This window comes from Cynara cardunculus (assembly GCF_001531365.2).
Source record: "Cynara cardunculus var. scolymus isolate 2C chromosome LG 14, CcrdV1, whole genome shotgun sequence".
NCBI classification, from domain to species: Eukaryota; Viridiplantae; Streptophyta; class Magnoliopsida; order Asterales; family Asteraceae; genus Cynara; species Cynara cardunculus.
In genome coordinates, this window is record NC_037541.1 from 13,506,461 (window position 1) to 13,521,690 (window position 15,230).

Below are 15,230 nucleotides of genomic sequence, written 5' to 3' on the forward strand. Positions count from 1 at the left end.
ATATATATATATATATAGTGTTTGTTTTAAATATAATCTGTAGCATTTGTACAACCAATGCAACCCAATATATTGAGATATTTATGGAAATGATGAGAGTTCATTTATTATGATTTGAATATTTATGAAATATGAATATGGTTCATTAATTATGATCAATATTTTATATTAGAAAACAATCAAAACTTTTACGAAATCACATATTAATAAAATGAAATGGACGGTTGAGATTGAAATGTATTGGTTGCACAAATGTCATGGGTTGTATAATAACCAACCTATATATATATATATATATATATATATATATTTTTTTTTTTTTTGTTTCAAATACAACCTGTCGCATTTGTACAACCAATAAATTGAAATATTTGTGGAAATGATGAAAGTTCATTTATTATGATTTGAATATTTATGCAACCAATAAATTGAGATATTTGTGGAAATGATGARAGTTCATTTATTATGATTTGAATATTTATGGAAGATGAATATGGTTCATTAATTATGGTCAATACTTTATATTAGGAAACAATCAAAACTTCTATGAAATCATATATTAATCAAATGAAATAGACGGTTGAGATTGGGTTGTATTGGTTGCACAAATGTCAAAGGTTGTATAATAACCAATCAATATATATATATATATATATATATATCCGTCCTTTTGAATGATTTTTAAGAAAGTTCTATTTAAAGTATTATTTTATGAAATGATTGGTTCAAAATTATTCTTTTAAATAGGTATCATTCTCGTTTGATCCTCCTTCCTCTCTCTCTCTCTCTCTCTCTCTCTCTATATATATATATATATATATATATATAGGTTGGTTATTATACAACCCTTGTCATTTGTGCAACCAATACAAACCAATCTCAACCGTTCATTTCATTTGATTAATATGTGATTTCATAGAAGTTTTTATTGTTTCCTAATATAAAGTATCGATCATAATTAATGAACCATATTCATCTTTCATAAATATTCAAATCATAATAAATGAACTCTAATCATTTCCATAAATATCCAAATTTATTGGGTTACATTGGTTGTACAAATGCGATGAGTTGTATTTGAAATAAACCCTATATATATATATATATATAGGGGGTCATTCAAGGAAAACTCAGTAATTTGTGATAACCGTAAGATACAATTTTAACCAGAAATCAAAGATTAAATTAAAAAATTAATAATTTTGGTGATTTCCAACTGAAAATATTAATTAAAGGCAGTTTAGAGATTTTAAAAATCTCCTCCCTCAAACGAACCTTATGCAAATATGAAATACACATTGTGATACCTAAAAACATCGTTAAGAAAAGATACATACAAACAATATTCACTATAATACCTAGATATACATATAAGATGCACACTGTGATACCTTTGTAAAACAACTAAGATAACAAAAATACACATCGTGATACCCTTTGTAAAACAACAAAAATAAAGAAGGTGTGCATAACAACGCAGATACATTGTGAATATATCACTGTGATACACTTTGTTCACAAACATCCTTAAAATACAATAGATATATTAGGTAATTAAAATTAAATGAATATTTCTTTTTAAAAAATTAATTAAATTTTTTGATGAGTTGTTATTAATAAAATAACTAATAAATTACCCCTTCTACTTTATTGAAGAAATATCCTTAAATATCTCAAATGAATGGTTTATATTGGATCTCACAATTATCATAAACTACAAAGTTCTCATTTGATTAGGCCCCTAGATATATAGGGTTGGGTTCACGTGGACCAGACTGTTTCCGTGAGACCCGTAAGATCACTTTTTTACGCTTGAAACTTTACAACAAAACATTATGAATGTAAAAAAAAAATCCAAACCTTCACAGCAAAAACAATGTGAAGGTTACCTTCACAGTGTTTTGCTGTGAAGTTTAAGTGTAAAAAAATGGTTTTACGAAAACAGGCTGGTATCACGTGATACCAAGTCTTTCTCTCTCTCTCTGTATGTGTGTGTATATATATATAGACTTGGATCATGTGAGACCAAAGGTTTTTCACGAGACCCGTAAGATTAAACAATTTCATGAAAATTTTTCATAAGATTAAACAATGAAATCGACGTATGAGGGTGGTTTGTACAAATGAGGGTGGTTTTCATTTGAACGCTACTCTCTCTCTATATATATATATATATATATAGCAATGAGAAGAAAGGTTTGAATTTTGTCTTTCAATATTAGAAATCAAGATTTCATATTGCTTGTTTGTGTATCACACCAATATGGCATTTGTCATCTTAAAATTTTATTAGATATATAGTTTCAAGAGAAAATGGTTTACAATCAGGAATTTGTATATCATTGTAAGAGTGAAGGCAAAGGCAAGGACCGAGAGTCTTTCCTGGTAAGTAAAGGGCGACGACTTTTATCATGGTCAGTGCTTACCGGCTAAATTATTGCATACGATACCGTTTTGGTGGACTAAAATCTTACTTAGTAAGTAAGTGATAGTGTTGAACTTTACTGGTAAGCTCTTACCCTGGATAAATGTTTGGTAAACGTCTCCTAAACCAATGATTTATAAGTCGGTTACATTCGAACCTGATCATTTAAAGTTTTAATCAAAAAATTAGATATTTCATATATTGTTGAATGTATTTAGAGTAAACAAGAAATTAGAAATGAAGCAGTTCAAAACTTACAAACTTTCTACAAAAGGATAATACATAAGGCATCTAGTTTTTCTGAGATTTCAGGCTCTAAAGAACAACAGGCTCACCCCCTATATCTAACAAGAAGATAACTCAAACGAAAATGGCGATATTTGCAGGTCGGATCGACTCCCATCGAGTTATGGTTCTATTTGTTTCGCTCGCTTAGTACTTTTTTTTCATTTTGTGGGTTTCCGTTAATAAAAAGGCATGAAGACGTACCGCATCACAAAAAAGAAGGAATGATGAAGGAAAACAAAGAAGATATAGATTGCATGGTGTGTACCTAGTTGGGTGATTCATTCTAATCTGCCGAGTGGGGATTCGGAGGCGTGATCGTCGACCAACCAAAGATTGTAGTCGTGAAACCGTTTTATCTTCTTTTCGAAGCCGAGGATGTAGTTGTTATGAATGATGACGTGTTTTCCCTTCGTCTCTTCTACCCATGTCTGGTTCTTGAAGTATAATCCACCCGTCGGGAATGCTGCCTGAGGGAGCAGGTATAGATCAACCTGCAACCATTTATTTTTCGTCATGCTATGATCCACGAAACAAGTTGTACAATTAGGTTCGATTTTATCGATCAATGGACCACACACGGACACGTAGGGTATGGAGGCCAAGAACTTCTATTAGAACATTTCCAACAGATTCTTCAAAATGGATACTTTTCCTCCAGACTGATGAAAAGTAAGAGCGAATTCCCCCAGTATTTTTTTTATTAGATTCCACCAACAAGGAACTTTAAAACCAAATGTTTAGAAGAGAGAAATAATATTTTGTCAAATGTATATTTTAGTAATGTAATTATTCTTGTAATCTCCAAAATGGAGATGCTGTTGGAGTTGAATGTAAGTTTTTTAGAGATTTTGAATTCTAATTCTCAAATTTGGAAAATCTGTTGGAGATGCTCCTAAAAATCATGTCCTCGGAAATGTCTTAAGACTCCTTTATGAGGATAGCATAAGTTAGGCTACAGACTCTTAAGTGTTTGATTAACGTGTAAAGATAGGCCTTGTTACCTTTTTTCACATACATTTTACCTTGCTACTAAATAGTGAATTGTGCAAATTCTAAAAACGCATACATGAAATGCTAAAATTTGGCTCAAACTCAATAGCGAACATTTGAGCAAGAATCTATTTTGCCATCCTATAGTTATATTGGCGAGCTCCAACAGTGAACAGCTGCCCACACTCGAAATTATGTATCTACTTATCACATTTTTGCCCTTAAATAATCGACACACTAAAGATACACATGTGCAAACACACAGACATGGATCAGGTTCAGAGGAAAACTACAACAAAATGAAAAACTGAGGAACGCCTAGGTAACTATTTATCTGGATGGTACGCACATGTGCATATAATTAATTTGCAAGCAATTCGTCCAGCATGCAAGTGATAGAAACCAAGAAACAACTTCAATCACTTGTATGCACATGTGCATACCGTCTAGATGAATGGTTACCAAAGTGTTCCTTAGTTATCCCTTTTTTGGGGGTTTTCTCTTGAACCTCTCTCTCTCTCTCTCTCTCTATATATATATATATATATATATATATATATATTGTACTTGGCTATACTGACTCATGATTAGCACAATAGTTTAACAGCCAAAAAGGTACGAGAAATGCACCTGCCCTGCTGTTTTGTTCAATGCCCAGTTGAAAGCAGGCTGGTCATTAGCTTTCTTTGCTTTAGACCATGGTTGAGCTTCAAGCTCTTCAATCCACTTTTTCATGACTAATTTTGCACCCGGTGTTGGGTGCATATATATCATACAGCTGCAAATGTAAGTCCGCCCTTTTTTCCCCGGAGGTGGCAAGACATTAGGGTGGTCGAGTGGTTTTACCTGGTCATGAAAACGAGACCAAATCAGAGCAGGTTTGCATCATTATAAAACAGAAACACATCTAATGGCCATAAATATGTCCCACTTGGAGGTCGCATTGGGGGTTATTAGCATCTCCAATAGATTCTCTACAATTTCTCCATTTCTCCAAAATGAAGTACAAGTTAAAATATCGGAAAAAAAATTACATTCATCTCCAACAATTTCTTCATTTTGGAGATTTCAACATAAATTATATTACAAAGATATTCAATAGATTTAATATCCCAAGAAACTTTTAAATGAACTTCACAATATGAAATGATAATACGTTCGACTTCATTGATGGGAACAATAAAAAAACACTTCTCTCTCTTCAACATTTAATTTTGGAGAGTTCTTCAAATATGGAGATTTTTTATCACCTATTTCCTATTTTCTCCATTTTGAAGAAAGTTTGGAGAAAAAAAGAAAAAATAGGTTAAATACTCCAAAATCTCATTTTTATCCATTTTGGAGAATTTGTTGGAGATGCTCTAAGATGAATGCAAACCTTACCTCTACCCCAAAAAGTAGAGCAACTGTTTCCGTGAAGACCTCCGTCAGGAGAAAATAGTGAGATCAACAACAATAAAGCAATTTTCCAAAATCAATGAAAAGAAAATTCAGCATACGTACAGCGGACATGTCATCCATAAAGTACACATCATGTTTTCCTTTCAAGTAAGGAAATGGATCCGCTAACCAGACCATATCGACATCATTGTACATTACACTATATCCGAGTTCTAGTATTTGCAGTAAATGGCGTGGCCTTCTGGAAGTGAAGTTAAAGAATCCCTGCAAATGGGTCCAAAAGCATTAATTTCAATGTCAATGGTGTTCTAGACAACATGTTAACCATGAAGGATGAATGACAGAAGTATGGTCTATGTGACATAGTTGGAAAAAGATTACAAGCAACAAAAAGTAAATATGATCATGCATTTTTGATATGAATACTCTGAATCTACACATTCAGTAACAACATATTTTAAGTTCTTAAAGAATATTCATTTTGATAGCCAACTAGCTTCCTCTCATAAGGTGATTCCTGACTACATTGTATGCTTAAACACAATTGAAACATTATTCTACATGTTATACCTCCCGATTACCCTGCTATATTTACCTATCTTATTGCATGTTTGCACACACCTTTGCGTTGCCACAAACTGGGGAGTCTACACGGAAACGGCCTCCGGATTCTAGTGGTTGAGATAAGGTATGCATACATACCAACCCTCCAGACCCTACTTTCGAGTGGGATATATTGGGTTCGTTTGGTTTAGATTAGCTCATAAGGTGACTAAGCAAATTGAACCACTACAGTTTCCCTAACAACAATCCATATGAAGTGTGTGAATTGCAAATTTAGTTATATTATATGTCAAGTTATTTCAGTGTGGCACTCCAATAGTTATGATGCATCACAAACGTAAATATGAATTATAATAAACTACAATTTATTTGATGTCAAACTCAAATACTTGTATTGTAGAATGGCATAAAAGGTTATTCAATGCCAATTGTATACCGACATTGCTATCAATGATCACACTACACATTTGGCAGAACTGAACTTAAGATACAAAATTTAGGTCCTTACTCTAAAAAGTTCAAGTTAGCACCATTCATCCCAAAGTCAACCATGATATTCCCACATACTATTCATACAAACAAACAGAAATTGAACTAATATGATGATGCTGATTTGTTTATGCAGATTGCCTTCATCATTTATTTCTTTTAGACCATCTTCCTGATGTCCATTTTGCAACTCTCATTTCCATATATCCTCACATCATGGAGAAAGGATCTACAGAACGAATATGAAAAACTGAAGGAAACGAGGAAAGGGAAGGCCCTAATTTACTTTTCATAAGCATCAGTAGAGATACAAAAACACTCTTCGGGAAGTACCAATTATCCCAAACACCTTAGGTTTTACAATAGTTCACTCAGATCCGATATTTGCTGATCACATAATAAGTAAATTTAGGTCTACAAAATATACGAATCTCATTTGAATTGGTTATAAAACCTATTGCATCATGGGTTCTCAAAATACAACTCCAAACTATTATAAAGTTCATATACAGGGGGATGATCACCAATACTTGAATCCATATATTTTGTGAATTGAATGAACATGGTTATATCAATTTCACCGATCATGAATCAAATAGGATCTTAGATTCAATTAAAAGATCCCTAAAATAATTTATGACAATCATGCGAGTAAACTTCAACACAACAAGCAGCTATTCAAGCGATGTATAGCCCTATACATACAACAATCCCGCGAATGTTAATTTTGGATTAATAAGCTCTACAAATGGATCCACAACTGTAAAATCAAAAGAATCTTATCATATGATTCAAATAGGATGCAAAGCAATTCACCAATGGAGTGACATATCAGATAGGATTGCAATTTGCTATCGAAACAATGGCGAATAAGATGATTTTGACATTTACCATTATAACGCACAGCAAATTGATGCAACTTTGAAGGTTATCGACAGTAAAGGATTCCTAGAAACACTATCAAACCAGTATCCATAATGCTAAAGACCGATCATATTCTATTTCGAAGATTCACTCTAATTCATCAAAAACCAGCCACCAACATGCAAAAAGCTCAAAATATCATAATTTCATCTAAAGAAATTCACCTGAGAGCCAAACTTATGAGCAACTTGAGCATCAGGTGCAGGAGGTATGAGCACAGCATGACCAGGCCACCTTCCATTAACAGTATACAACGTCGCATAATCCTCCGCAATAACAAGCACTTTATCATGATGCTTTTGCCTCACAATACTAATTAACCAATTATTCAAGAACGGCAAGTAAGGATGGCTCACCGCACACACAATCACCGTACTACCATTCTTCGCCACATACGACACCGCTTCCGGGAGCGTGTAGGCTCTCCATTTCGCTTCCAAAGAAACCCTAGAATTACCTAATGATGAGAAAAACGTCGAACGTTCACCAATCCATGGAGAGAAGACGCCGAGAATTATGAGGAGAGTGAGGAGGAGCAAAAGCGTGGTCCGATTGAAAAGCATTGAGAAGGAGTAGGGTTTTGAGTGACCATCAGTTGATGATTTGTGGAATAACAAACTGTAGGGTTTGTGAAGTGATCTCTGATGAAGTGACGACGTTGGTGACATTGAATTTGGGTGCAAAAACCTGCGGATTGATTCAATTGAAGGATGGATGCATAAATTCAGTGTGTTTGGGGTGTTTGTGTGTGTAGTTGAAGTGAGTATGTGAGTGAGAGAGAGAGAGAGAGAGAGAGAGAGAGAGAGCTTGAGTGTGAAGCTATGGAGTGACTATCAATGGCGGATCCCCGATTGGATCTAAAATGCGGTGGCTTCTGCTAACGTACGCATGTAGTGCGTCGGTAGTACCAATAATTTTGCGGTTAATTAAAAAAAAAGAGTAAAATGCACTTTTGGTCCCTAACGTTTTTCATTTTCAACAGTTTTTGTCCCTCAACTTTATTTTAATCAATTTGTCCCTCACATTTGACACCCTGCAACGATTTCGGTCCCTCCTCTTAATGATTGTTAACTTTTTCCATCAAGTCAAATTTAATGAGGAATATTTTAGTCATTTTACCTGTTTTCTTAATTTTCTTGTTTTTTACAAAACGATCAAACTTCAGGGGCATGTTATGTAATTATCTTTAATCTGATATATATACACATCTACATACAAACACATGGACAAGATCGTCGGGACCAAATCGTCGGCGAACACCGGCAACTCATGGCCGGAGTTTTGGGTTTTTGTGGCTTACCGTGACGATGGATGTGATTTGCCCAAAATAAATGGCACCCACCATACCCCAAATATGATATCTACATTAATTGAAAAAGTTAACGGTCGTTAGGAGGAGGGATGAAAATCATTGTGAGGTACCAAATGTGAGGGACAAATCTGTTAAAATAAACTTGAGGGACAAAAATCATTGAAAATGACAAATATTAGGGACCAAAAATGAACTTTACTATTAAGAAAACAGTAAACTACGATTTTAGGGACTGTTTGACAGTTGTTGAATGATTTAATGCAGAATGATTAATAGACTCTCATGATATAATGCAAAATGAAATATAATTGTTTGGTTATTGTTTACGATGAAATTAGAACGTTGAATGGTTAAGAGAAACCTATGATACAAAATCATTCGGAAGGTTTTAGAATCATTAAGAGGCAAACATTTTTTTCTACAAACAAGATTCACCTCTTAACAATTCAGAGGTTGTCTTTTAATGGAACTATTAAGAGGTAAACAAACAAGCCCTTAATCTTTCGTAATTTGTTAATAATTTGGAATCTCATACCATGTGGTTTGCAAATTTTATTTGTGTTCTTATAGTTTGCAATTTATTGTTATTATCGTTCATGAACTAATTCTTATCTTTAAGTATAAGGGACTAAAATAGTAAGGAATTATAAACCTAAAATGACCGAAACAGTAATAAATTATAAATCATAAAAACGAAAATAGTAATAAATTACAAACCATAGGGACGAAAACTGCAATTTCTAAACCACAAGAACAAAAATCGTAATTTTCAATAAACTACAGGGATGAAAAACATAATTTTCTCTTTAAGAAAATAAAAATATTCGTACAATTTTATTAAATGGTGAATGAGGACTCATGTTACATACAAAAGTTTCACAAACACAAAGTATACACTTCTCATTATTCGTAGTCTTGTGGGCACATAAAACGAGGTCTTCAACGATGGCACTGGACCAAGAGATCGTGTAGATTTAGGGTTCAGGGTTTAGGACTCGAGGATTGTTCCCTAGGGATCGTCTTTTAATGTTGTCGGGATGATGAAGGATTCATGAGACCGCGCTTGTCCTTAGTTTCGGTGTCTTTTGTTTGACAAAAAAAGCCGATAACACACTTTTGCTGCGAAGAGGGACGTGGGTAATCTCATGTTTAGGATTATCAAACGAGCGGAACGGCATCATCGGCTTCGGACCCTCTGCGGAATCCTGTCAAAAGAAAAACATATTCCAGATGGGTATTTGGTTAGCTGCATTTTGCTCACGGAAACCACCTCTCTACCTCTTAGGGTAGAAAACCTGCAGACCTATCTCTGTGTGAGATATACTGAGCTCGTTTGGTTTTACTTTTCCTAGTTTCATGGTTCAAGAAAAAGCCGAGGCTAACATAACAAACCAAATGCTTACATATAACGGGGTTTCTCCTCTTTCAGTTAAGAGATTCCGCTCGTAATTCTACAAGTCTTGTAAAAAGAAGAATCATCGATTTCCGTAACTTGAACTTAAACAAATCCCTCAAAATGGTGGAGTTCGGCTAACAACACATCGGGTGACTTTGCGGGGTTTTGATCCACCTTAAAGGTGCATCCGCTCGTCAAAAATCTTGGGTCTGCCGTTGCCAAGAAGTAAAGGCAAACCAAACGAGCCCAATATATTCCACCCGAAGGTGGGTTTGGGGATGAGATGTATGCAGATTTGTCCTCTACCCCAAAGAGTAGACCAGTTGTATACGATAAATCGGTATATGAATATAAAGAAATAAAAAATACAATAAGTTTGGCTCCTCTTGGACGATCCTCTGAACTCGTGTTGTTGGCTCATTTTGACCGACCCTCCGAAATAATAAGAAATGTGACGTTTAAGTTGAATTATTGTGGAATTTGAAATTACCTGTCGTGAGATTCCAAGTGTCCGGATAGCAGCGCTTGAAGCGGGGCCCATGTTACGCAGCTGAAGATGAGCTTCGGCTGATTTTGTCCGCATCCCGTTATCACCATCTACATAAACGAGTATTAGAAATACAATTTTGATTCAGCCAAATAACAACCGTAGTAAAGAGATTACGTACTTGATGCATTAAACGACACAGGAGCGCGGCCAGAAGTTTTGGGATCATCAACGCTGCAAATAATAACCAAAATCGCAACTTACAGCTCTTTTCAGGAACTTCCAGACATTTTTTTCATTTTGAAAACGATTGATTCGATTTTCTAACCATCATATTTGGCTCATCGTTCTTGCCAAAATGCAAAAAGATAAAAGACGTAAAACCATCCTACCCAAACAATGGCGTTTGAACCAAACGAGCCAACATATCCCACCCAGAGGTGGGGTCTGGGAGGGGTAAGATGTTACTACAACTAAATCGAATTTATAGGACGCCAAATATGTATAAGTGTCCTAATAGACTGCTTTATAGGACTTAATTTTATAAAACCAAACAACTGTGTTTCATATGTAAAAGTGTTGCAATAAGTTGATAGGACACTTTTGGGCGTCCTAACAAGTTTTTAGAACGCTTTTCAAATAAAGCGTCTTGACTATGGTGTTCCTTTTGCATTTTTGCAAAAATGATGGTTCGGAAAGTTAATCACTCGTTGAAAAACAGGTAATGGATAAGTTTACGAAACCTCATTGGGCGTGAATTCCCTTTCAGGGTCGACTTGGTTTCCGATGCTAGATGCCAACAAAGAGTATTTGCAGCCGGGGTGCCTATTTTAAAGGCAAGGTGTTAAGTATGATCGAATCAAACGTTTTACAACTTTATGAACGATGCAAAAATAATATATATATATATATATATATATATATATATATATATATATATATATATATATGTGTGTTACCTGAAGTATATTGTCGAGGCCGTGATTGAAAATGACTCTGCTTTGCAGCGGTTTGAATCTGTGGACTAAAATGGACCTTTTTGCTGACGGAATCTAGGTTGAAAGAAGCCGTAAGGGTAAGGTCATGAAAAATCTATTATCCGAAGAAATCGGACACTTATTTCCAAAAAGCCCGATATTTTGTAGGTCATTTACCGACCGTGAAAAATGCATCAAAATGAAACAAAGTTTGGTTTAGTTCCTAATTGGTGTAACGAAGAACCCTTTTCTCAATCGATGTATAAAGTTTCAAATTTTACTATAAACAAAAGAGAACCGATATTCTTACTCGGCAAACTGTAATGCTTGTGATGCCGTGGTACAACCGCTAGCAATTGTTGTTGCCTTAGAGCTTCTCTATCCGTATACGTTTGGCATGTAAGAAGTTGCTTATCACCAACAAAAATCAATCATCAATAACGTCGGCATGAAAGATTTTCAAGAAAGAAAAAGAACCCGCAATATAACTTACTTGATGCAAACATGTCACGTGTAAACCGGTTGTTGAAATTTCTAACGCTTGTTGGTCTAAAAGGTCGGTAAATTTGTAAGCAACTGTGCCAAGATGGTCAACGGCATTTACAAGGGCTCGTACGGCATAATCTTTCAAGTTATCAAGGACCCTACAAGAAATGAGTACAATATTCCATAAGAACAACGTTTAGATCGACCATTTTGCATAAAAAATGCAACGTAGTTTGCCTTAGTTCCTATTTAATGTAACAAAGGATTCTTTTTCCCATATAACAACGTTTCATATTTTCCTATTTAATGTAGCAAAATTTCAATTTTCTCTATTTTTTACCCATTTTGACCGGTAACATGTTGATCTTGTAACATTTGATGATGTGGATGTCATGATTATCATCTACTTCATCGTACACCTTTCTTAAACCGGTCTTCACGCCATCAAATGTTACAAGATCAGCATGTTACAGGTCAAAATGGGTGGTACACAGTATAGAAAATTTTGAAACTTCGTTACAGAAAATAAAATCATTTTATTAAATAGGAACTAAAACAAACTTTGTTGCATTTTTCCCTGTATAGATTCAACAAGGGGTAAAAGTGCAAACGCTTCATAGCATTGAGCATATTTACTGTTGTACCATTAATTGTCAAAAATCTCGCACGGTGAAATTATGAACTTTCTTAAATACATGGGAAGAATTGAATACCAAGCAACGTAAAGAACCAAAAAGTTAGGCGAAAATATCATGTTTTAGACGATTCTTACACTTGTTTTTGTTCACTATGAAGATAAGATTTTTCACAATATTCCGCCGCCGAATATAGTTGAGGCCGTAGATGTTTGAGTTCCTAAAACAAGCATAAAACCTTATTAGCAACGAGATAATTAGCTACGATTTAACATCTAAAAACTCGCAAAAACCACATAAAGCCAATACATTTCCCTGAACATCTACCTTGATTACGTAATTTCAGATAATCAATCCCTCCGGAATACTACATAAACTAATATTCCTCTATCTCAAGAAAATTACAATGTTTGACCAAGCACATGGTTTTATGCGAGTCAACTAGTGTATGACTAGTTACCAAAGATGAGGAGGGTGTATGAGTTTATTTGTTCTATTTGCCGTATATAAATATTATATACTTCAAAAAAAACATGGTCATGCATATTGGCGATCAAAGCCAAGATGGTTGCGATTTTGTGCCACTGGGGATTTTCCTGGCTGTTATCTCAGTGCCCCATGGGATTAGTCGAGTTGCGTGCAAACTGGCTTGAACACTCGCTAGTGTAAGTGATTATTGAACCTAACAGTTGTCTATTTCTTTGTCAAATGTCTTAAATGTGCATGAATCTTATGGACCCACAATCAACGTAACAATGACAATGGGAAAAGAGGTAATTCCAAAGAAATGATGCAATTTCCACAAGACAAGGGAGAAAATAAGATAAATCTAAACCACAGGAGTGGTCGCTATTGGTTTGGGCTTGGGCTCCAAAGGCCAAAAGTGCCTGAAGGTCACAGGTTCGAATCCAAGGAGGAATAAAAATCCCCTTGTGGTCACGGAGGTTCAAATGCGGTGACTCCAGGATACCCACGAAGCGGGTGGTCGCCCTGGGATTAGTCGGCTCGCATAGGGGGTTGGATATCCAGGTTAATCAAGAAAAAGAAAAAAAAAAGTTAAATCTAACTTGACAATTGGCAATTTGATCAAAAAGGCCAACTTGACACCATATAATCTGCAAATGAAATCCATAAACCCCTTTTAACCATGTGCATTACATGTACAATCATCGTCAAAAACCCAGCGAAAACAATCACCCTATCCAATACTTTCTCATTTCTATAGAGGTCGGTTCTAATAAGAAGACTAAATATCGTCAGAAGGTAAGAACGAAAGGTTCATATGTGAATCATTGAAAAAAATCCCAAAAATAAAATATTCGAAGATTATGCATATCTGAACCGATATTTTTTTTTTTATTAACCTGGATATCCAACCCGCTATGCGAGCCGACTAATCCCAGGACCACCTGCTTTGCAGATAGCCCGGAGTCACCGCATTTGAACCTCCGTGGCCACAAGGGGATTTTTTTTCCTCCTTGGATTTGAACCGGGGACCTCCAGGTACTTTTGACTTTTGGAGTCAAGCTCAAACCAATCAGGCACCACCCTTTTTATTGATATTATAGATTATTCATATGGGTTCACATATACATGGATTTTTTCAACGGTTCACATATGAACCTTTCCTTCTAACCTTCTCACGCTATTTAGCCTTCTAAAATGCAGAATTAGTACCCATTTTGAGGCAATTAACACCGACTACATTCCATTTCCAATTATTTGTCATAAAGTTTGATGAACATCTGCCATCTCAATTCTGAGTTTAGATATCAACAACTTGACTCCCAAAGTCAAATTCCAGCTCGTATTACATCAATTCGTGCACATAAGAGTAATCAAACAGTGAAGGAATTACAGAAAAGTCAACCATATTTCATAAATTTTCCTGAATAATATATAATCATACAGCAAACCCAGATCTGATACGAAATGAAAAGGGGGAAATCGAAAGTAAAAAGTGAAGATAAAAACCTGAAGGGCTTTAACGAACCCAATGCTTTGCTCCATTGACGCCCCATGGAAGGCCATTGCTTGATTCGATTGTTCCACTTCCATGAATCCTTCTCTCAAACAACGAATCACGAAATTAAACCAACAAATTGGGGAAATTTCACGAGGATTTGCTCATTTGAATTATGGCGAAAAGGAAACCTCAGATTCGATTCCGAAATGCGAATTAGAGAAATGAGTGTTTGGAATTTGGGATAATTTTATGAATTAAGGCGATTTGGGAAGCAATCAAATGTGGGTTGTGTTTGATTAGATATGAAATTTGAGGGTTTGGTGAGGAAAGAATATGGGGGAAAGAAGAACAAGAGAAAGTGTGTTTGTTGAACAGAAAGCAAAGGCAGGAAGAGTTGGTTGCAAGTGAACATGACAATTTTGGAGTATTAAAATCCAATTCTTTTTTTAATGATTAATTTTTTTAAGTTGTTTTCTTAAATGTTGATGATTAATTCTTATCGTTTAAGATAAATTTTCAGCACAACAATCGAACAACAATGTATGTATTATTATAAAGACAATATTATTGATACAGACAATTTTATCCATACAGGTCTTAATAGAAAATACAAGTCTTAATAAAAAATGAACTAAAGAGTCCCTTAGTTTCTTTCAAATAAGTGTTCATCTTCGTAAGTGTCTACTTTTTAATTCTAAAATTTAATAATGAAATGAAGAAAATTTATCTCTTTATTTGGATCAGCAACCTCAACTGGCCTCATACGGAACCAATCCCGTTCATGAGGAAGGGCGGGTTGGACTTGTGCGCAGGCCTATGGAAAATAGGGGCCCAAAAAAATAGTTATGTGTTATATGTTATATAATGTTTACTATTATAAAATTAGGGCC

General features: G+C 34.9%; 2 protein-coding genes across 3 annotated transcripts; both read right to left on the reverse strand.

Moving 5' to 3' along the window:
- Nucleotides 1–2,556: 2,556 nt before the first annotated feature.
- On the reverse strand, nucleotides 2,557–7,871 carry LOC112526968 (UDP-D-xylose:L-fucose alpha-1,3-D-xylosyltransferase MGP4-like). Of its 2 annotated transcripts, XM_025137424.1 has the most exons (5): nucleotides 7,438–7,867; nucleotides 7,246–7,347; nucleotides 5,207–5,368; nucleotides 4,334–4,549; nucleotides 2,939–3,204 (listed from the first exon to the last, which is right to left on the reverse strand). In XM_025137424.1, the coding sequence occupies exons 1-5, from the start codon at nucleotides 7,747–7,749 to the stop codon at nucleotides 2,992–2,994; spliced, it is 1,005 nt and encodes a 334-aa protein (XP_024993192.1). In that variant the 5' UTR covers nucleotides 7,750–7,867; the 3' UTR covers nucleotides 2,939–2,991. The 2 variants fall into 2 exon arrangements, with proteins under 2 accessions (XP_024993191.1, XP_024993192.1); XM_025137423.1 differs by having other exon boundaries at nucleotides 2,557–3,204; nucleotides 7,246–7,871.
- A 1,309-nt stretch (nucleotides 7,872–9,180) lies between these two features.
- On the reverse strand, nucleotides 9,181–14,693 carry LOC112526765 (protein ABIL1-like). The gene is made up of 9 exons (XM_025137182.1): nucleotides 14,349–14,693; nucleotides 12,512–12,594; nucleotides 11,747–11,897; nucleotides 11,564–11,663; nucleotides 11,236–11,328; nucleotides 11,020–11,101; nucleotides 10,458–10,510; nucleotides 10,280–10,386; nucleotides 9,181–9,598 (listed from the first exon to the last, which is right to left on the reverse strand). Exons 1-9 carry the CDS (start codon nucleotides 14,430–14,432, stop codon nucleotides 9,443–9,445), a joined length of 909 nt encoding a protein of 302 aa, XP_024992950.1. The 5' UTR covers nucleotides 14,433–14,693; the 3' UTR covers nucleotides 9,181–9,442.
- Between the last annotated feature and the right edge of the window lie 537 nt (nucleotides 14,694–15,230).

Bases quoted from the DNA above. Each gene is read 5' to 3' on its own strand.
- LOC112526765 (XM_025137182.1), bottom strand. From the start codon at position 14,432: ATGGAAGTGGAACAATCGAATCAAGCAATGGCCTTCCATGGGGCGTCA. The intron at 11,329-11,563 runs GTAAGAATATCG...CTTTCAACCTAG, and splicing joins CAAGCATTACAGTTTGCCGA to ATTCCGTCAGCAAAAAGGTC. The intron at 10,387-10,457 runs GTACGTAATCTC...TCGTTTATGTAG, and splicing joins TGTGTCGTTTAATGCATCAA to ATGGTGATAACGGGATGCGG.
- LOC112526968 (XM_025137423.1), bottom strand. From the start codon at position 7,749: ATGTCACCAACGTCGTCACTTCATCAGAGATCACTTCACAAACCCTAC. The intron at 5,369-7,245 runs GTGAATTTCTTT...ACCCATTTGCAG, and splicing joins CTCATAAGTTTGGCTCTCAG to GGATTCTTTAACTTCACTTC. The intron at 4,550-5,206 runs GTACGTATGCTG...TTTCATGACCAG, and splicing joins TTATGGATGACATGTCCGCT to GTAAAACCACTCGACCACCC.